This window comes from Trachurus japonicus, chromosome 11 (assembly GCF_045865225.1).
Source record: "Trachurus japonicus isolate A0001 chromosome 11, Traja_1.0".
NCBI lineage: Eukaryota > Metazoa > Chordata > Actinopteri > Carangiformes > Carangidae > Trachurus > Trachurus japonicus.
This window is the reverse complement of record NC_140917.1, coordinates 32,031,889-32,054,799: the sequence shown is the minus strand read 5'-3', so window position 1 is coordinate 32,054,799 and position 22,911 is coordinate 32,031,889. Positions and strand designations below refer to the sequence as shown.

At 43.0% G+C, this 22,911-nt stretch overlaps 1 protein-coding gene across 11 annotated transcripts in view; it reads right to left on the bottom strand.

Annotated features, from left to right (window-relative positions):
• Positions 1-222: 222 nt before the first annotated feature.
• The window catches only part of ptprua (protein tyrosine phosphatase receptor type Ua), a 266,297-nt gene continuing 243,608 nt past the window's right edge, over positions 223-22,911 (bottom strand). For all 11 annotated transcript variants that reach the window (XM_085792302.1, XM_085792303.1, XM_085792304.1 and 8 more), the window contains 4 exons: positions 12,379-12,504; positions 5,390-5,547; positions 4,626-4,761; positions 223-1,310 (listed from right to left, as the gene is read on the bottom strand). In XM_085792302.1, coding sequence (XP_085648428.1) covers positions 1,248-1,310; positions 4,626-4,761; positions 5,390-5,547; positions 12,379-12,504 — 483 coding nt within the window. In that variant the 3' untranslated portion in view covers positions 223-1,247. The remainder of the gene's footprint in view (positions 1,311-4,625; positions 4,762-5,389; positions 5,548-12,378; positions 12,505-22,911) is intronic.

The following is a 22,911-nucleotide window of genomic DNA, read 5'->3' as shown; positions in this document are numbered from 1 at the left end:
GAATGCTTCAAAATAGCCGTGCAAAGTGCAGCATGGGCCACGTATCCAGCTGGAACTCAGCGAGGAGGTTACGCAACCTCAGATTTAATGAAGGAGAAGTAAAAACAGTGTTCAGTATTAATATTAATTATTATAAACAACTTTGAGTATTCTCAAGTGACAGCGTGTCCCTCGTCCCCGTCTGTAACAAAAGGGGAAAAAAAAACTCACCAAAAAGTGTAGTTGTTAAGCAACAACATATTTTATTTCTCTTCCTTTTTTATACACTATTTAGAAAATAAAACACATTGAATAAATACAAATTTAGAAAGCGACAGATTTTTCTCTGTATTCTCACAGCAACACGTGGTTATTCTTACCGAGCTCTCTGGGGACTAGCGGAAGGATTCACGTCGCAGAATCCACCCTAAAGCAGACTTGGGCCACACACTGCAATGAAACACTTAAGACTGGGCATGCAAATGTGGTCCCCATTTACAGACACAGAGAGAATGGATTGGCACATTGATAAGACGTTGAGAACATCTAGAAACATCCGGAGAGGGAGGAGGAGAAAAAAAAAGGAAAGAAAAGAAACATCTATATACACGAAGAATAAATAAAGAGAAAATAGGTCCAAGACAACTCTACTGTACAAATATGTCCATCGCATGTGACGACTCGTTTCCTTTCCTCCGTCAGTTGACTTTCCCATCGCCAGTCTCGCCCCACGATTAAGTTCAAATATAGTACAGTACGACATGGGATGTTCACCGACAGCAGATTGCACCATTTTACAGTGTTACAAACAAACACAAAATATCACCCAGTGGTTGGCATCAACTGTAGTTCCCTTTCAGTGTTTGTTCACAGTAAGGCAGGATACAGCGGAGATCTTCAAATCCCGTCACGGAGGTGTACAACAGGTAGTCTTGGCTGCCTTTGACAGTGGTCATATAGAAAATGAACTCCGCTGCGGTTAGTGTCCTCTGGTTTTGGCAGATGTGAAGTGGCACGAGAGGGTTACACGTTGGATCAGAGCGCCGAGGAAAAGCAAAAAGGGTGTCGGTAGTATTTTTACAACTTGTCCAGTGAGTGTCCTCAGTAGGTCAGTTTATGGCAAACAACGTTTCAATCCAGGCATGGCGAAGAAGACGACCAGAGCTGTATACGTACATGGACAGGGAGCCAGGAGCAGAAATCCAGGAACGCGTGATCCAGGTTCAAGACCTTCTCCTTGAGAAGGAACCAGAGGGGAGGGATAGGTGCTATCTCACTTCCAAGCAGTCCAGGTACTCCTGGGCCAGGTCGTAGCAGAACCGATACTGTTCCTAGAAAGAGAACAAAGGGTTAGTCTTCAGAGACACAGATTCCATTAATGCGGCATTATTATTTTATTTATTTGAATTGCAGATGAGAGGAGAGGATAGATTAGTGATTTTGTGAAATTTTGAGTAAAGGGCTTGGGGCACGCTTGAGAGTGGTAAGTGCTTAGTTGTGACATCACAAAATTACACAATTACATAGGGCTGGTTTTAAGGCTCAGTTTCTGAATACAGGCTGTGTGTATTTCTCTGTGGACTGAGGCTTTGATACTTTCACAGTATTAATATAGAACCTAGAGCTGCTTCATGATCAGACCAGACATGGACATCCAGATGTGTACATATGGGTCCTTTAATGAATTCCAGGTGTTACTCTCTAAGACAACTGTAAATATACAGCAAACAGCTGGTTAGCCTAGTTCAGGAGATGTTTCTTCCCAACTCAGTCCAAAGGTAAAAAAAAAAAAAAAGTCTGGAAAATTAAAATGAATAATTATTATATTATTCTAATATATAATAAGAACAAGAGTGTAAAATGTAATTTTGTAATTTCATGGCAGGTTATGTAGCCCATTATTTTGTGGATGAGAAGTGATCTGCTGGTTGCCTAGCAACCTCACACTAATTACAGAACTCCAAGGTGCCGTTGCACCTGGCCAGAAAACACTCAACCACATAAACCCTCCTAAAATCATAATGTGCTATTTTTTACACCTTGTATGTGTTAATTAATGAACTTTAAAGGTTCCTTTGGAACAACCCGGCTCTAGCTGTTCTCCTTTATGCAGAACTCAACTAACCATATTGTAACCAATAAGTGCATTTCCCAAAATGTCTTAACTCCCACTTTAAAAAATCACATCTCCAGTATGAGCTTCAGGCTGAGTGCCAGAGGCAGGGTAGGAAAGACTAAACTTTGAGAATGAGGTTTTGGTTTTATCATGGGATTTTTCTCTTTTTTTTCTTTTTAGCAACAAAAACAGAGTTTCGCAAGCCTTGTCCTTTAACTCAAGCCTCAGATGTACTTGCTTTTAACCATGCATCCAAATGCTCATGATGAATACCAACCAGCTGGTACTTTGATGTGCTGGTCATATGCATTCTCAAAAAGTAACACTACATGTCTGCAAGAGGAAATTAAGCCCATGAACAGTGGGGACACATGGCTGTGATGAGTCATCTGCTGTGTGAGCTCCTCACTCAAAAAACCACTGCATGTCTTCTTAAGCTGCACTGGATTCAGGTCTGTTCAGGTGACTGTGGGTGGAGGGATTGGAAATGCTGTCTGCTCTACAATGGATGTTTTCCCTGTTTGACTGCTGAATGTCAGCGGTAAATAATGGATGTAGGCAGAAGGTCTCTCTGACCCCAGGAACTGACACAAAAATCAGAGGTTTCCTGTTAAACTTTGCTTCAAGTAAAAACTTCAAATTCTGTGTCTGAGACAATCCGAGCACACAAACATCATCTTAAAGGGATATTTCTACATTTTGGCAAATTCGCCTATTGCCATAATCCCTATAGTCTTAGCAGTAGGTTCATTACCTTTAATTGTCGGTGCAAGCTGTTTTTAGATCGGCGGGGCAGAGATGTGAGCTCTGCACAGCGCGTGGTAGTCTATTTTCGCCTTTCCCTCATCAAACTCATTTAATACACAATCCAATAACTTCAAAATGCTCTCATGGACAAGTTGTGACCTGCACATTCACCACGCTATCAAATAATAATTGAATGTTACAAGACAGATTTGTTTTTGAGGCAAATGCAGCCGGAACCACATTTCAGACACGGCTGCTCGGCAGAGTGACAGTGAAAAGTGCAAATAGTTCAGAGTATTGGCTTCATGTGTCATAATGTTACATAATTATACGTTATTATTTCATAGCATGGTGAATGTGTAGGTCACAACTTGTCCAGTTGGAGTTGTTGGGTTGTGTATTTAGTTTGATGAGGGAAACGTGGAAATACCGTGAGCCTCCGTTGTGTTAGCTGAGCAGCTCGCGTCTCTGCCCCGCCGATCTAAAAACAGCTTGCACCAACAATTAAAGGTAATGAACCTACTCCTAAAACTAGGGATTATGGCAATAGGCGAATCTGCCAAAATGTTGAAATATCCCTTTAAAAACACACTGCTTTAAATGGTGGTTACCTGAACACAAAGCTAGTTTGCACACACTTAGCTCTAGCTAGCTAGCAATGTGTGCAGTGTGCAGCCTATGTAGGGAGTTTTGTGATCGCTCAGACTCTGATTTAGAATAACAACCAAACTAAAAGCCCATTTGGTTAAATTTATTCATTCATTGTTCCTGCCAATATACTACATTAGAGAAGACTGGGGATGATTGTAGCCTAACACTTTTTGTCTCAGCTCCTAGAACTTGCAGTGTTCATGTATGGTTCTCAAATGTTGACACAAAGTAGCCTCATTTGTCCACTACAAATGGCAATGCCTTAAACTAATTCTAACTTCAACAGTGTCAGTACTTATCAAAACATAGACTTAAAAAGATTAGTTTTTTCACCTAAAAAAATGTTTTTTGGCTGTAAAACCTATACATTTCTTCACACAGCCATGCAAATTCACATGAAAGCTCAGGGAGGGAGTGGGTACACGTAGCTAACAAATGTTATCCCTGATTGGTGAAAGTGATGCTGTTACAACCATTCCCTTTGTTACAACCATCCCCTATGAAAGTTATTTTAGTCCTGAACACAAAATAGCCTAAAATAGTAGCTCTAGTAGTTCTCATGCTACAGTATCTATTAAGGTCTGATTAGTCTTTTAATGTGGAAAACAAATGAGCACAACTCAAGTCTTATTGAAATCACTGAACAAATCAGAGCTAACTCACTCACTGCTCTCAAAACAGGTCTTCCTGCAATTTAGCTTTAGTCTTTCTCTGTATGTTCATTAATTGAACATATAGTGCTGAAGTAAATGCAAATGTTTCTTTCAGGTTGCAATATCCACTGGTGTGGACACAGCATTCTCAGTTTCTCACATTTGTATTGACTCTCACCCGCTCTGTTTTTCTTGGACTTTGAATGCAACACACTTCGTCTAAAATGTAATTTCCTGTCGATTTTTACCGTGTAATTTCCTTTTTATGCTCTTTTTCTAAATGGATGTAAAATAAGCGAGGCTAGCAGTAAAAAAAAAAACATTTATGTGTTTAATGAGAGCGGATGATGTAAACTCCCAGAGTTCCCACAGAGAGGCTTTTACACTTCCTTGGTGCTCCATGTCTGAAGCAGTAGTAATATGATTCAGTAAAGAGACTTAAAGACCCCCCCCGCCACTCCCCCCTCCTTCTTGCTCACCATTGTCTCCACCATGTTTGGCTTAGAGTTGCGCAGTGTTTTGGCAGCGAAGAACACGTCCGCCACGCTGTGGTGACGAATCATTTCCAGGATCATGGTGCAGGCACAGAAAGTACCGCTTCGACCACCACCGTTTCTGCTCCAGACAACAACAAAAAAAAATACAATAAACACAAATGCACGAGCATGAAGACATGGGTGACCTAATAAAGATGTGGCGCAGCAGCTCACGCAGCCTCTCGGAGGGGGAGCTACAGAGTGAAATGTCACAGTTGGACTGAGCACAGATCAAGCATGCTGTCAGAAAAAGGCCAACTGGCAGACTTTCAAGATGAATATCCGAGTAAAGTTCTCATTAAAATACAGGAGCGGGGTTCTTAATCAGATACGAGATGTCTAACGCACAGTCTGACCTCCAGAGATCAAGGGGCCTCCCGGCATGGAAATGGAGGGACAAATCTAGAGGCAGCCAGGCCCCCGTAAATCAAGCAGGTGATGCAAAGACTTAACGCTTAATTTTTCCTCCGTAATGCAGAGTTAATGAGGTTTAATAACTCTGAAAAGTACAAGAACTTTCCCCCCAAAAGTGTGACCATGGGAAGTTTTCAATTACGAGCACCAAGGTGACTAGTTTGAATGCAGTTACTGGAAACACAGTCTACTTCAGGCCTGATCGTTCAAAGCTTTTACGAGAGGAAAATTCATCACAGTTGAAAGTCTAAAGAGGCTCGTTATTGGTGTAGGTGCGTGTCGAGTGGACTCACAGACAGTGGACGATGGTACGTCCCTCTCCACACTCCATCTGCCAGTTGTGGACCTGAGCCAAAAGGCTGAGGAAGGCTTTCTTGGAGTCGGGCACGTCGCGGTAGGGGGACCAGCGCAGGAACTGGAAGTGACGCACCACCAGCTGGCCTTCCTGAAGCTGCAGAGGAGACCAGAGTTATTCCATTTGTATATGCATTACTGTACACCCATCACATATGCTTCACAGTCTACAAACTCATTAAAATATCTATCAGGTTATTAGCCAGAGGGGGTTTCTGTCAACACTTCAAACCCCGCTCCAGTTCAATGGCAGAGATTCTGCTCTTAACTTATAATGGACTATTAAAGCCGCCCCGTGTAGCTGTGTACTGTCACTTGCCACATTAAAATGAGATGTTATCAAAATGAATGTAAACATAAACCGGCATGCTATTAAAACTGATGGCTTCTGCACTGCATTATAATATAGCAAAGACAGCCACATGAAGCTGGTGCAGACATGACTAAATAGAAATCTTCCATCATCTTTTGAAGCACAAAGTGCCTTTTAAAAATGAAGGATTTTGTGCTTTATTCTTTGTTTTGTTTATATATGTATTTCTTTTAAATGTTTTCATCATTGTGATTTCCAGAACCACTTTCCATGTTGTCAAAGAAAAATAGATCTCTTTGCTTTAATCACATCTCTGAGCAACTTCTGTAACAGTTTCCTATGTATATATTATATGCAGGCAATATGAAGTATTCATGGCCACCTGATTAATTGAAACAGTTTTTTTTCTTCTTGATCTGTTAAATTCTTCATTGTGTTCATCAACTAGTTGCTATTGCTGTCTGAGCTTTTTCACTTTTTTGAGGATATTGTTCACATTACGAATCCACGCATTGCCTGATCAATTGTTAATATAAAAAAATATATATTTTAAGACATTTAAAAACATGGGTCACCAAATCCATACTCCTAAATGTCACTGAAAACGATTGGTGCTATCAGAGAACAAGCAGAACTAAAGGTTTCTGGCTTAACTTGTTTACACGTTTCAACAAGGCCGAAGAAGCTGAGGCTGCTCGGTGGATTGTGTGGAATGTCACCTTAATGTTACCCTCTGGATTTATTCATCTTTAATAATTACAAGACATTGAGTTTTTGAGTGCGTTTCCTTCTCCGTAACAAATGTGAAGGTTAAGGGTGCAGTGAGGGTGAGGTGAGTGGGTGGAAGGAGGTTTGTCAGGCTTAATGACAAGGACACATCTGTTCAGCTATAGCTGCGGGAAACATCTACAAGAGACTGCTGAGAATCTATTGAGGTCAAAGGACGGGAAGTGGAAGCATCTTGACAGTTTAAAGTGGGAGAAGGAGCTTGATTAAAAAATATTTCAGAGCGCTGAGACATCGGAGTACACACAAACACGCAACCCATACACACACACCCGGCAACGCAGAAGCCACACAGAAGTATATCAGAAAAAGTCAAAACCAAGAAACTTCTTGCAGACTTGCAGTTTGTACAGTAACTGCTCTCACTGAATATTCTGTGTATAAAACAGGCCTAGGCTAATGATATTATCATGCTGTTGACACAGTTGCTTTGTGGAAAGTAGGATTATTATGCTGCAAATCATTCTGACCGCTGGGAACAGCACATTCCAGCTGGGACCTGGGTCACCATTCAGAATCATTACACTGGTATCAGGCTTCATTACCCCTCTTAAAAATAAATTAATTGATTCAGTGCCAGGAAATGCCTCCCACAGCAATACGGAGCGGGAATAGTCTTTAGCCGAGGCGAGACTTGAGCGATTGTTTTTGTCCATGTCCTATATCAAAGTAGAAAACATGTCACTGGATGAGAAAATTATACATTTAAACAGCAATTATGCCATTAAGGCTGTCAGACCAGAAGCTGGTGAGACAGAGTGAGTAAGAGCTCAACATACTGGCCCTTATTTCTGTCCAAACACATGGAGGGGACAGTTACACATCTGAAATGTGTTTCCTCGCATCACACCAACATCTTGTACTCAATCACCGTCAGAGCCAGAGATGAATCATTCATATTTAAACAGTGAGGTCCATAGTGTGAAGATGAAAGTACACCAGTGAGTCTGGCCTTGGATGGAAGAGTGAATACAGCCCCCTCCCTCCATCCTGTCAACAAAGCATCTATTGTCATGTTTATTCTCATTACAGACAAAACAAGAACCCAAACACTAGAGATTCCACATCCACAGCAAATGAGGATCATCAGAAATGACTGAGATTATCCATCATGCCAGGCGCTGATGAGTTTTCTTGCATATCCTCCACACTCTTGGTGTGATTGACACCGAGGAATACGATGGAGAGGCATGATACTGTAACAATGTATGAATGTGTATTTCTGCTTCCTCCATGTTGGGGCAGTGTCAGAGACAGTGTACCCTGAGTAACTGAGCTACCTCAATGTAATGGATGAATACCCTCTGATAATTGTATCCTGCACCATATCTATAGACATAGTGAACTGAGCACACCAGGACGTTGTGAAGGCATCGAGTGTTGCTTTCGTCAACAAAACTTATGACAAAATATCGTCGTCAACGAACCTTTATCATGTGACGAAAACGAGAAATATATTTCAATATATATAATCATGCAATATTGTTGACGATTTTAAAAACGAGACTAAATGTGGTTCACAAAATAATAACTCTGCTAAAATGTCTCGTCATTTCCATTGGCCAAAACGAGACGAGACAAAACAACGTTATAATGTTTAGTCGCATTATTGTTATTATTTTGCAGTATTTCTGTTTCCTAGGCAGCGACGTCACTTCCTCAATCCCCAATCACGACATTATTTAGAAGATGCAGCTGCGGTGGGTTAATATTAAATTATAATCAGATAGTCATGGATTATTCAGACTAAAATAAAACTAAAATGCTCAGACTTTTAGTCGACTGAAACTTGACCAGACTAAAAAAGCGTATGAACCTGACTAAAACTAAGAAAAACTAAAATGAAAGTTTGACACAAAGACTGGACTAAAACTGAAATTAAAACAGGCCGCCTAACACAACACTACCGCATCCATAATTTTGATTTTCAGATGTTGAAGAAGTCTAAATCTTGAACAGGATGTGGTACCCACAAGGAGTAGAGGAGCACATTCATTTCTTCCTCTGGCACTACTGCCCCTTGGCTTAAGAGAAAAGACATTTCACTCTGTAAAGCCCCAGTGGCTTACCCTGCAGCCTCTGTAAACACCACGCCATTGAAACTCTTTGGTTTCACCGCAACCTGAAGCTGTAACCCTTGGCAGCGGCTGTCAAGGGGGCAAATTGCACAAACACACACACACACACACACACACACACACACCACCCTTTGCCAAGAGACCCGGGGGCTTCAAGCTCAGAACTGGAACAGCCTCGCCTTCTAGTGGCAACACTTCGCTGTGCACTTTTTCTTCCGATTTACACAGTTCTTCTGGGAAGAAACGAGAGCTGCCCATCTTTTCCAGAGAGGCTGAGCTCAGAGCAGGGATATGTTTCTGTACCGACTGCCAAATCTATGTTGCCACTAACCACGGCTCCTAAGTGGCTCTTCATCCCATCCAGGGGATCGGAGGAGTGAATCAATGTTGCTGTGGGTTTTGTGGGGTGGCATCCTCGGCGGTCAAAGAATTTTTTGCTCCAGTGCTTCTGGCCCTGGGAGCCCTGTTGATCGGTGACTGAGCAGAGACATGAAACCCATGCAGGGCCTTGAAGGCTCCTGCTGTGGACCTCTGCACCACCACAGCTGCAGCCAGCAGATGACAATGACTCACTGCCTTTTTCTCAAGTCACTAAACCAATGCTTAGAGATACAGCCTCCTCAAACTAGAATTTTTAAAACCTTTGTTCTAGAATTATTTTTGTAACTTTTCTCTAGAATTTTTTCCCCCAAAAAATATGAAAAACTTTTTACAGAAATATGTATAAAATCTTTCCAAAAATTCACACCATTGGCATTAATTTAAATTACATTGACTAAGAAAGTAATGTTATTCAGTCTCCTAACAAATGTGTATTTTTGGTGTTTGTTTCAAAATTTTGACAAATGGGGGTCCGTGGTAGCCTGGGTATACCCATGCTGCCTTGCGCGCAAATTTATTTGCTCTGCAAGTCAGCCTGGAAACCATGGACCAATTTTTCCCTGAACGAGGGAGCCAATCACAGAACAGGGGAGGGGGCAGCAAGACGATGACGACACACCAAAGTGACTTTGTTGATAGTTTGTTGATCCAACATGGCGGTAGGGTTGTTCGGTATACCGGTACTAGAGTGGTACCGGGGTACTGACGCATTTAAAACGGTACCATACTGCGCTTAGATGGGACCGGTACTTTCATTTTGCGCCGCCGGCAGCGGTGATGTCGCCACGTGAAGTCGCCGCATTGTAATTTGAGCCGAGGCGAGCGAGTGAGCGAGTCACAAACGAAGCAAGGTGCTTTTTTTTATTACCGTTACAGCGCCACCTGTCCATGTGCTTGTGTTTATGTGTGACTGTGTGTGTGTGTGTGTGTGCGCGTGCCGCGCGCGAGAGAGACTGGCCGCCACAGACTCGTTAATTAATGCAAACAGCTGGTTGATAAGTCCGTTTTTACCGCGGATCACCACTGGCATGCTCTCTGTCTCTGTCTCTCTCTCTCTCTCTCTCTCTCTCTCCCTCTCTCTGTGAGTGAGTGAGTGAACAGCGCTACGCGGAGATGAATTAACGGAGCGATATTGCGTTGATGGGGGGGTGGGGGGGGGGCTTGGTCTTGATTCTGTGCCGCTGCATATGGGAAACAATAGGTGTGTGTTTGTGTAAAATGAACGTTTGTGTTTCATTCTATAAACTACTGAGAACAATTTCTCCCAAAAATTACAACTGGTCAAAATAACAAAAAAAGATGCAGTGTTTTCAGACCTCAAATAACGCAGTTGATAATCATTTTTAAACAGACCACTAATGATTTAATTTAGGAAGAGTTCAGTAGGCTACTGATGCATATGTTATAGTTCTAAGATTTTCTATTAAAATAAAGTCAATAATGACATTTTTTGTGTTCTCTTTTTATTTGGAAAAGTACCGAAAAGTATCGAAAAACATTTTGGTACCGATACCGGTACCAAAATGTTGGTATCGTGACAACACTACATGGCGGCAGACGCTTTACCTTTCGATGCAGCATTAGAAAATGTTTAATTAAAGTAGTTTAGACCGCAAGTTTATTCTGAAAAAAGAGCAACGTTTAGCGTTTTTTTCCTCATTGGATTTCTGTCTCTCTATCATTGGGTATGATTGATATGATTGGCTATAAGCAACGTACAGACACATTTGATAGACATTCATAGCGCCCAATAACAGCTCTGGGCTTGGTAAACCACGCCTCCGTATGAAAAAATGAACGGGTGGTTCCCAGACTGAATCTCAATCTACATTGAGATGATATCTGGATGTTAGCCAGGCTAGGTCCATGGTCCCATTTTGTATCAATTTAGGGGTCCTTGATGTAAAAAAGTTTGAGAACCAAAGGGGTCAAACTGGGGATGCTCCTCTAACTAGGCTAAATCCATATTGTGGTCACAGCCCTGAAGTTTACCTTAGGGGTGGAGGGTGAGGTCCAAGACCAAGACATCATATAGGCTATTAAATAATAATCTATTCGTATAATAACCAGGTTCCTGATGAACTGCACTGTTGATGATTTGATACAGGAAGAGACTGATGCACTCCATCTCACCTGGTAAGGCTGGATTAGTGCTTTAACTATTTCTACAAAACGGAGGTCAACAAGCTTCACTGCCTTAATGTAACTGGTTGTAATTCTTGATGGGATCCTTTTGTGTGAAAGGTTTGTCTCAATAAAGTCTCATCTCACCCCTCAGGACAGTGAACGTGAGCTGTTTAGCAGGCTGAACAACCTTCCCCAAAGCTTCTTATCATCCCATCAAATTAAAAGCCCTCTGAGTTGTGCTGTTGCAACTGCCTGATATTTTGTCATGAATGTATATGTTGGAATTAGTCATTTAATGGCTGTTTGCCAAACTTCAAGTGAGATGGCATTGGGCTTTTACTAAAAGTGGCACCCACTGAGTAACTCTTTCATTTGGTCCTGATTGGTTCTGCATCTTAGCAGAGGGACTGTCAGGTTCTTGGTTCTGCTTGCCCTGCAACTCAGACCAACTGGTTGTACAGAGCCGCTTCCGTTTCACATATGCTTCTTGTAACACTCAAAGCTTTAGAAATGGTTTGTCCCTTTGCCCTCATCCCTGCCTCGAGTCGCTACAATTTTTTATCAAAGTTTAAAGATTTTCTTGGATTTAATGGTTTGGTTTTTACCCTGACATGCAGTGCGAGGAAAAGGGACTGAATACTTTTATAAATGAGAGGTCTCAGTGTTTGATTTTCAATAAACTTTCAAAAGTGTCATACAAAAACATGTTTTTACAAATGGATGGGTTTCTTTTCTGTAAGATAAATATGCAACACAATATAGTGAGATTCAGTTCAATAAATAAAAGAAAATTTGTTTTCTTGCACGCTGTTCCACCTCAGGTTTTTCTCTCTCTGGGCAAACTTTATGTTTTGTTAGTTCCCTTTATCCCCTGGTTCCTCCTCTGGGAACATAATAAATTGGGGGCTTGTCCTGGATGTTTGAAAGAAAGAATCAGGAAGCAGATTCATTGTGTGAATACACTTGTTCTCTGTTCAGACTGTCTCTGGTGACTACTGCTGCCTGAATTAATCAGAGTCTAGCCTAGTCAAGTGTGTATACAGCCTCCCTGGTTAAGGTAAGTGAGTGTCCAGCTGGGTTGTATACTGCCTTTCCATCTGGCACTTAGAATTATTTTTCCTTTCTTGTTTTCAGAGTAATCCTGAGGGGACGTAGCACATTCATATATATTCAAATATCACTGTTTGAGTCGATACAAGATCTTAAAGAATAGGAGTGACAGTATTCAGGTGGGTTCACCTACCCGGGTGATGTTCTGAACCCGGAAGAGACGGATGATGACGTCATCATCAGCTGTCCTCGTCAGAAGCTCCACTGTCATTGGCCCAAACTGCTGCAGCCCCGGCTCCGGCCAATACTGCAAACATGGCTGAGAGGAAGAGGAGAGGAGAGGAGAGGAGAGGAGAGGAGAGGAGAGGAGAGGAGAGGAGAGGAGAGGAGAGGAGAGGAGAGGAGAGGAGAGGAGAGGGGAGGAGGTGGAGGAAGAGGAGAGGAGAGAAGAGGGGAGGAAAGGAGAGGAGGAAGCAGATGAAGAGGAGAGGAGGAGGTGGAGGAAGAGGAGAGGAGAGAAGAGGAAAGGTGGAGGTGGAGGAAGAGGAGAGGGGAGAAGAGGGGAGGAAAGGAGAGGAGGCAGATGAAGAGGAGAGGAGGAAGGAATAGGAGAGGAAGAGGGGAGGAGAGGAGAGGAGGAGGCAGATGAAGAGGAGAGGAGGAGGCAGATGAAGAGGAGAGGAGGGATGAAGAGGAGAGGAGAGGAGAGGAGAGGAAGAGGAGGAGGAGAGGAGAGGAAGAGGAGGAGGAGAGGAGAGGAGAGGAGGAGAAGGAGGGAGAGAGAGAGAGAGAGGAAAGGAGGTAACAGGTCATTAGTCCACACTTGCTTGAGGCAGGACAAACCACTGTGTCAGCAGCCAGTGACGGTGAAGGCCAGTAACAAGACACCAGAGTATTGACAGCACAGACAATTAACTTAAATGACAATGATCATCAGCAAATAGCAACCGTAAATTAAACAAGCGGAAAAAAAACCCCAAAAAACACCTGCTTGTTGCTTAAAACAATCCCTCACATAAGCTGTGGTCACCTAGGCTGAATTATTTATGACTGAAAATCATTACCATTAGCACATTGTAAATTAATGAGCTAGGAGAGGAAGTCAGCTGAGAGGTGGGCACCTACAAAAGCCAAGGTCATCCATCACTACTGCTTCAGAGATGGGCTGTTGGGGGGAGGGGGCACAAAAAAAACAAAACAAAAGAAATAAAAAAATCACAGTGGAGGAGTGTTGATGTGCCAGTGTGTTCTGTGGAGGGAACCCCTGGAGTAGGAAGCGATAATGGTACCCCTGGAGGAAGAGGGGGGGGAGGAGGAGATGGAGGGGGGGGAGAGGGGGAGAGCGATAATGGAGGGGGAGGGGAGGGAGATTTCACATTGACAGGAGGGTATTAACAGGTGACATTGGGCAGGAGGGGAGATAAATATTTATGTATGTAGAAAGCAGACTGGCAGCCCCCCCCCCTAAAAAAAAAAAAAAAGAAAATGTGTGTGTATGTGTGTGCTCAAGGGATGAACTGCTAATCCACTGACAGTCGCAGACAAGGAGAGAGAAGCAGAGAGTGACAGAGGGAGAGGGACAGGTTGGCGCTGACAGGCACGGTGGAAACGCCGAGCAGGAATCTGACATGACGCGGTGACAGGGCGGCGATAGGAAGATGCCAGAACAAACCCACGCATGAGCAAACATGGAGGGAAATGATAAGAACGTGTTAATGCCATGACAGCACCCCGTGCAAATGAAATGGCACCCAGGGACCGAGGGCGTCGCGCCACGGCAGAGCACCGGCTGGAGACCAAGACCATGTGTTGACCCGCTCTCACTGTGCTGCGAGCCAGCGACGGAAATGGCTGACATGCTGTTACTACTGGTTTCTACACGTTACACCACGGGAAATCATCATACTCTATATACGTACAGTGCCTATAGAAAGTCATCACACCCTGCAACCATGAACATGTGTTCCTGGTTTACTGTTCTGTCCACAAGCAACCGTGATTTTGCAACACTGAAACCGTGGGCTTCAGCGGTTGCGTGAGGATATGACAACTGCAACTATTTCCATTGTTTAGCCTACTTCAGAGCTGAGTGCATGCTGATGTAAATAGTGCCCGTCTGTAGAGGTTGTTATGGAGAAAAAAACCCCGACAGGAGAGGAGAGGCGGAGAGGTTTCATTCATCCTGAAGGGGTTTATTTACCACCACTCAAGTCATTTATCTAACATCACAAACTGAAACATAAGGTAAATAATATCCTATAGTTTCTCTATATCTTTGCTCCTCTGATCAGAGCAGGGTCCCTAGCAACAGTCTGTTACACTTGACGCCGGCCATTATGTAAGGGATAATGTATAGTTCGGAGGTTGTTATGGAGAAATAAACCCCGACAGGTTGTATGGAACCCCGACCTCTCCTCTCTGTAGCTCCGCGACACAAACGCATCCCATAATCTCTTGTTTATGACAGATACGACTACACAAAATACACGTAACGTGTATGGTAATCCATCGATCCACTGATTGATTATCAAAGGCTTCAACAAAAATGCACGAAACGGGAGGAGGCTCAGCAAAACAGCGGCTGTGACTGGACAATTGCAGAGTCGGGTACCGTTGCTATGGAGTCCCTAGCAACGGTCCGCTCAGCGGTGGTCTATCGAGAGAAAGATAAACACCGCAGAATATTGGTGATTGAACCAATCAGAATCGAGTATTCAAGAGAGCCGTGTTCTAAGTAAGGGATAATGTATAGTTCGGAGGTTGTTATGGAGAAATAAACCCCGACAGGTTGTATGGAACCCCGACGCGAAGCGGAGGGGTTTCATACAACTGAAGGGGTTTATTTCTCATAACAACCGACCAACTATACATTATCACCGCTTAGAACACGGCCTACAACTAAATCATTCAATAATGTAACACAAAATATAATGATAAAAGAGATTTTATTGCATGTAAAATTAGACCGTTGCTCGGGACGCCGCTCTGACCAAGGCAGCACAGAAAAGAGAAACTAATGCAGGATATTTACTTTATGTTTCATTTTTACCGTCATTAAATAGCTTTCGGGACTAATAGTGATGTTAGATAAACGACTTGTAAAACCTGTTACAAGGAGAGTGGAGGCCTCCTTATTTCCACATACGTGGCTGAAAAGTAAACTTGCATCAGAACCTATACTGACCGTGTCACAGCTCCTCTCCTCTCTGTAGCTCCGCGACACAAACGCACCCCATAATCTCTTGTTTATGACAGATACGACTACACAAAATACACGTAACGTTTTTGGTATGGTAATCCATCGATCCACTGATTGATTATCAAAGGCTTCAAATGCACAACGGGAGGAGGGAGGAGGCTCAGCAAAAAACAGCGGCCATTGTGACCGGACATGCAGAGTCGGCCGTTGCTATGGAGTCCCTAGCAACGGTCCGCTCAGCGGTGGTCTATCGAGAAATAAACACCGCAGAATATTGGTGATTGACCAATCAGAATCGAGTATTCAAGAGAGCCGTGTTCTAAACAGAAATAACAGGTTGTAGAACGCAGAGCAGCATTCAAGAGCCGTGTAATAACCAGAGTTAATGTTAGCGAGCTAAAATGGACAGGACAAAGTTGGTGTTGTTTATACGGTTGTCATATAGGCCTACAGTTGTTCATCTACAGAGGCGCCTGGATGAGCAGTGAAGGAGACTTTACAGTTGCGTATGTATGGAGTATCATCATATGGAGTATATAGTAACAAAACTTCAGTTTCAAAAATACCTGTGTTCATGTATTTATATAAGGCCTGAGTCTTGTTTATGCTATTCAAAACAAACAAAAAAAAACACCTGGATGATTCTGTTGCCATGTGGAAAAACAAATTATGGTCAGATGAGCTGTGTCCATAGACTGTAAAAAGAATGGACGTAGCGTCAGTGACGTCACCCATTGGTTTGGGGGAGTCTGTTTTGTGCCGCTACTACGGGGGTTTGAGCCGCGCCATGTTGGATTCTACTTGCCATATTTGGAGCGGTGCGGCCGTTGGCCGGCCGAGAGCCCGCCCACTGGCCTCGTAGCAGCGGCAACCAGGGGCGCCGGACCTGTCACTCAACGGTTCTGCGCCCTAATTGGCCAGAACTTTTAAACCTAATAACAGTAAAACGGTAGAGTTTTAAAAAAAAAATTTTCACCCCACCCCCCTCAGAGTGTGTGCGGGGGTTAGATAGAAAACTATCGGTTGAGACCAAAAAAATGAAATGTACCAGGCTGTAAATATGTTTTTTAAAGCTGTAAAATCGGCTATTTTAACATGGGGCTCAATTGGAGTTGCTCCCTTCTGGAGCCAGCCCCCAGCGACAGCCCAGGGGGTTGCAGCTTTTTGAACGCGGAAGTGAGCTTCACTTCTCAGACCGACAACTGCCCCCTTGGCTGTGTCCAAATTTAGGGGCTGACATGTCAACCGTTGGTAAATGGGACGGTCTAGCTTTTGGGAGAATTTCCTGACATCATAACATTAAACATTTGAAAGTGCTGGCTTTTTAAAAATTTTTTTAAGTATATATTTTTGGGCTTTTCACACCTTTACTAGATAGAACAGTTGAGAGAGATAGGAAATGGGGAGGCAGAGAGAGGGGGAATGGCATGCAGGATTCGAACCGGGGCCTCCTGCAGCGAGGACTTGCGGCCTCTATACATGGGGCGCGTGTTTAACCTCCTGCGCCACTCGACGCCCCAAAAGTGATGGCTTCTTTAACACTTCCAACGGCTCCTCAGCTCCTCGCCTCGGGCTGCCATGGCTACAGCGCAGTGCTCCCTACACATTCCAATACGGCGCGCAAAGAATCTTGGGATACGGGAGCCCATGGAAGATAGGTGCGGTGTGTCCTTATAGAACAGGCAAGAGAAGGCCAGATTTGTCGGCTTCATTTGGAGGAGCCATCTAATTGGGACAGGCCTCGTCAACACGCTGTGATGTAATTAGCCTTCAATTGCGTCCTCCAAAGGATGCAGCCCTTGAACTGAGACACAGCATAAGATTGAACAATTTGGACCGAATTCCAAGCGCCATGTTTGGCGAAACCCAAACACAGCACGCCATCCATAACGCACCATCCCTTCTGTGAAGCATGGTGGTGGCAGCATTATGTTGTGGGGGCGTTTCTCTTCAGTTGGTCAGGATTGAAGGGAAAACTGATGCTGCAAAGTCACCCAAATTCTTGAGGTAAACCTGCATCCCTCTGCTAGACAGCTGAAGATAGGCAGGTCATTCACCTTCCAACATGACAATCCTGAACATACCACCAAAATAACAATGCAGTAGCTTAAATCAAATAGATAGTCTGTGGATGTACTTGAAGAGAGAATTCTTCACCACTCAGAATTTGAGCGAACTCAAACACTCAAACAATTCTGAAAAGTAGAATGGGTAAATATTCCTCAATCTAGGTGCAATGTGAATCACGACGGGTCAAAAGAGACTGATTGCTGTAATTGAAGCAAGGGGTGGATCTATAAAGTATAACGTCAGGGGACAGATGACTTTGTTACTCTAGTTTTCTCTCAACATTTTTTGGCATTTTTTGTCATAAAGGTTATATGTAAAATAAACCTGGACAATGTTTAGTTTAATGGGTTTTGATTCCAGCCTTTATGACAAATATTCTTGCTTTTTTAAATGACGATTCTTGCTATTTAAAATGATGGTTTTCTAAAGGCACTGTATGAATCATAGGGATTATACATCTGCATTGATTTCTTTCAGCAAAAGTGAACTGACTGGTAGACTGACAGTGGACAGTATCAGCAGATAATAACTGAACATAGGGCTACATCCGGCTTATCTAATGTGGCGTTTCTCTGCTTTATATCGCTGTAGTTTGTGTAAGTAAGCAGAAGAACTGTGGATGAGGACTTTCATCTTCATAAATTGTTATTTTACACTTCATAAAACTCAAACTGATGAATCAAAAATGAAAATAACCATTAGCTGCAGACTTGGTGTTTCCCCATACAAACAATCCAAAGTGTGCACACTGCAGAAGGACCGAGAACATGGTGAACATATCTCCAGACGTAAACAGTCTATTTGTATGCAGCACTCATTCTTGCATTGTCCATACTGTTTAACCAGCTATTACACTTGCCATGCAAAAAAGTTTTGAATGTACGAGTGAGTCTCTGTCTTTTTAGGCAGTCAAGAGAACTCAAGAAGTCAAGGAGAGCTACTCACAGTCAGCGATGTGCTGCAGGAGGAGCTGTGAAAACACTCTGAGATTTTGATGGCAGTCGTTTCTGCCGCCCGCCCCGGACACTAGAAAAATGTGGTTTTTCAGTAATCGCTATCTCGGAATATCTCAGCAGCTGGAAACCGGTTGTTCATCAAAGCAAAGACGCTGCTCAGATCCCAGTTTGTTTGCCAGTTCATTAAATGCTAATGAAATAATCAACTGCAATAAATGGTGATTCCATGGTCATAAGTGGATCATCCAGTGAAATCGCTGTCCCTGTATGCATCTTTATGTATATGTGCTGTTTTCACCGGGAACCATGAAAAGAGATTCTGTGCATGCTCCACCTAGAGTTTTCAACATGAGAGTGCTTTGTTCCAGTCGTGACTTTTACCTTTTTTGACATTTGTTGCAATAAGAAAACCTTAAGGCCCACATCAGGCTGAGTTTGTAGTATTTCATTCTTGTTCAAGCTAGGATCAAAGTGTATTTTACCTTCAACACAGCTCTGGGAGAGCTCCTTGTCTTTGAGAATATCAACATCTACAAGGCGATTTCTAGAGGAGCAGGAGTTGCTCTTTGCAGGAGAATTTGCTGGCTAAGTGGACAGGACTAAAGAGAGAGGAGAAAGCTCTCTGGTAACAAAGCATTTTTCCCTATACTTTTTATTTAGTCTTAAACTTTGCCTCTTTGCTATTTGCAGTGGAAACTGCCCTGACACTTCACATTTTCTATATTGTCTTTAGGTTCTGTGTCCTGGACAGTTTTCAGGAGGTAGAAGCAGCCAGTATCTGAAATCACCTTAGCTGCCTCAACATCTAACTAAACTAAAACCCTTTGTGATTCCACATTATTTGAATAATTAGTCTTGAATAAACAGGTTTTAGATACATGATTCTGTTGCTGCTGGAGCCTGATCCACACTGCTCTTGGACAATTTATTGTCTGAAGTAAGAGGACAGAAAGAGTCCAATCTCTGTTATCCAAGTGTAGGTAAATGCACAGCGTGGCACTACTCAAAATCCAGCTGTGATTAAGATGCTGCCACACAGTGTTTTAATGTCGCTCATGGTGAAAAGTGACACGATGATGGTAAGTTAGAACACTATGAGGTTTAAAATGAAATGCTTTCCACTTCAAAGCAATTTCATCTCCAGCTGGTTTATTATCAAGGTTGGAGCAACAACACCAGTTCCTGTGCCCGGCCTGTGCCCAACGTAGACTTCACTGGCACTTAAATATCTGAACCTGGTGTTCAGAAATGTACGTTACAGACAACAGAAGCATCATGCGCTCTTGCTAGCTACACTAGCTCTGATGAAATGAAATGAAGCTAACACAGAGGTGCTGAAAACTCTATGGGCCGGATTTACTAAAGGTTTGCGTGTATTAAAACGTGTGCAAACGTGATTGCACGCGCAAACACATGTGGAACCTGATCTACTAACCGGACGCACCGAGGATTGCGTCCCTCACACGAGCAGAATAGCACGTGTGATCCATTTAGCGTGTTTGCCTTGATGAATATGTAAATATGGGCGTTTCAGCCAGAACGTGCTAAATACTGGGAGGAGTAGATGCAAATAGATTTATTTAGCGCGTGCAATGTGATTTACCAAACCAGGAAGAGATTGCGGTGGCTGTTTTTGCGTCTTTATTCACCACGTCTGAAAACCATGTACTAACTGATACAACTTTGCCAAAACGTATGCGTTTATTGATTTGATACCTGTCAGAGTCCCGTGATCTTACATCTCTGCATTTCCTCACGTCTGGGTCATTCTGTAATAGTTTTTCAGCCGTGTTAAAAGTCTTTTACGCGCCGTTACGCACGGGGCACGTCTGTCCTGCAGTGCGCTCCTCTCCTCTCCTCTCCTCTCCTCTCACCTGGCTGCTCAGCTCCGTCTCTCGGTCCCGGTCCCGGACTGAGAGACGTCACCGCTGCCTTCACCCGTCTTTGATCCCTCTGGTCCGTGGTCAGAGCGTTTAGATCCGTGTGTCCCACCTGAGCTCTCTATTAATCCACTCGATCATGGGCGGCACACACACACACACACACACATATTACAGGTGTGTGATTGTCGCTGCAGCTGCTGCCTGTTAGTCACTATGACGAGTTGGGCCCTGTAGCGATTTGTGTTTATTTATCTAAACAGAGCGCGAGAGAGATGAACACACATGCTGTCATTATGCATCGGATCAAATGTCATTCTGTCCCTTCGTCCGTCCAGCTCTCTGTCCACTCTCTCCATGGCGGAAACGATTACACGCGCAAAACCCTCATTTACATATTGCGGTTTGCACGTGTTTTCATTTAGCGGGTTACTCTTAGTAGATCACCTGTTTTGCGTGCACTAACCAAACTCGCAATATTATAGCGGGCGCAAACAATATAGCGTCCGCTATCTGAGATCTTAGTAAATCCGGCCCCAAGTCTTCAAACGGCCACTTGAGTCTGACTGCAGCAGGGAGTCAGTCTCCATAGACTCCCATGTAAAACTCAGCAGAAATAAAAACATGTTTACAGCCTGCTAGAGTTATGTGGTAGTATAGTTAACTGAGTGTGTATAGCCTCAGTGTCAAGTGGAGGAGTAGGTGCTTATCACAAAGTCTCAGCTCTTCTGTTTGCATAACCTTGGATTAGCCAGGAATTAGATGGAGTCAGGCAATGAAGAAGCTCACTCAAGACCACTCATCAGGAAAATATGGCATGGCGTAAAAGTTGGCAAGAATACGCCCAGATTTATTCATTAACCCCTCCCGTCAGCAAAGTGACGGTGGCCTCCGAGGACAAATAAACTTGTTTACCACAATCGGGACGACTGGGAGTATTTCAGGAGCATGGAGCGATGAGGTGATCTAAACCATTTTACAATATGTCTGCTGTTTCCTTCTCTTTCTTCTTCACTGGTTTATTTATGAATGCGAAACTCACTAAACCTGCTCTCTGACTGGCTGGATTTTCTGTTCAGGACCCTTGCTATATAAAAGAAGAATTATAAGGCTACGAATACCAAACTAATTTTATTTTATAGTGATTATACACTTATACAAATATATTCATGGGTAGTAGATTCAGATTTTGTCAATAATTACTACACACTGGACCTTTAAATGCTTTTTCACAAAAATAAAAAAGTCAGTCACCTGTGGGACAGACAATCCTGTAAAAACACCATCCAATCATTTTGAACGCCACGTTCAAGTCAATTGGAACATGATGTATCAATAAAGCTGCCATCTTGACCATGTTGACCAGTGTTTTGCTGTTTGTGACAGTGTGAAAATAAATTTCCCCATGGGACAATAAAGACATTCCATTCAATTCTATTCTATTCTATCTTTGTCTCTCCCTCCGTCCTCTGCGCGTATCGCTCTTCGTGCACTAATCGCGTGCGCAAGTTATCAACAAGTGACGCCACGGAAATGACAACGCCAGTGATACAATGTACCACACTAAAGTCTGGTAGGTGGTGATGTAGCTCTAAGCTGGATGTTGGATGGTTTATGTCAGGTGTTTTCTTTCATGTGAATGAGCCATGAGAAAAGGTTGGAGGAAAGTTAGCAACGCTGCACAGCATCGCTAACTTTCGACTTCACTCCGCAAAGGTGATACCTTCACGGACTTTCAAAAATGTGACCTGTTAGAACCGTTTCTCCAGGATCTCCAACCGTACCTTTAAGTGTGTATGTATTCCACTGATTCCAAATGCAGGATGTGTTACAAATATTTTAAAACAATTGCGTGTAATGGAGGGAAACATCAAAGTTTAATGAAGCATCTGGCAGCGCGCAGGATACACTGGTGTGACCCCATGCTAAGCACATCAGCTGGCAGAGTGGGGGTGTGGAATGGATGTCGTGACAATTTTAGATTCAAGCACTGGAAACATGGAAATAAACGATACTGACAACAGCTCTGACCTACAAAGACAAAGTGCAGTATCTGTAAAAATGCCAAACTGAGAAAAACAGCTTTTTGTGTTTTTCATTGTCAGGTTTAAACATCAAATTATGAATAACTACCAAGTCTATAATTGATTAGATAACGGTGGACTGAATTAAATGTGTTTTGTAGTTTGTCTTTCCGACCAATTTTGACCATTTTATGGCATATTTTGTGACCAATCTTGACAGTTTTATGGCAGATGCAGCACTTTGGCTTGGTTTTACTCCAATGGAATTATAGAGGAAATTATAGAATAGGGAGTACAGTACTCTTACTTCATACTACACTTTTCCTTGGTTTCACTGTGCTTTTTTGGATGGACAGCAAAATAAAAAGCCCAATAAATCTGGAAATTTTAGCAGTACCAATATCAAATTCTACCAGATTGAAGAGAATTATGCCAGACTTTTGATTGCTCAAAAAAAAAAGAAAAAAGAAAAAATGCAGATACTTCCTTTGTAGGGCAGAGCAGCCCTTTCTACCATTAGTGAGAAAATGTTGCATTAATAAACTGTGTTGTTCACCATAGTTTTGTACGTTTTTTCAATTAGTAGATCAGGCACTG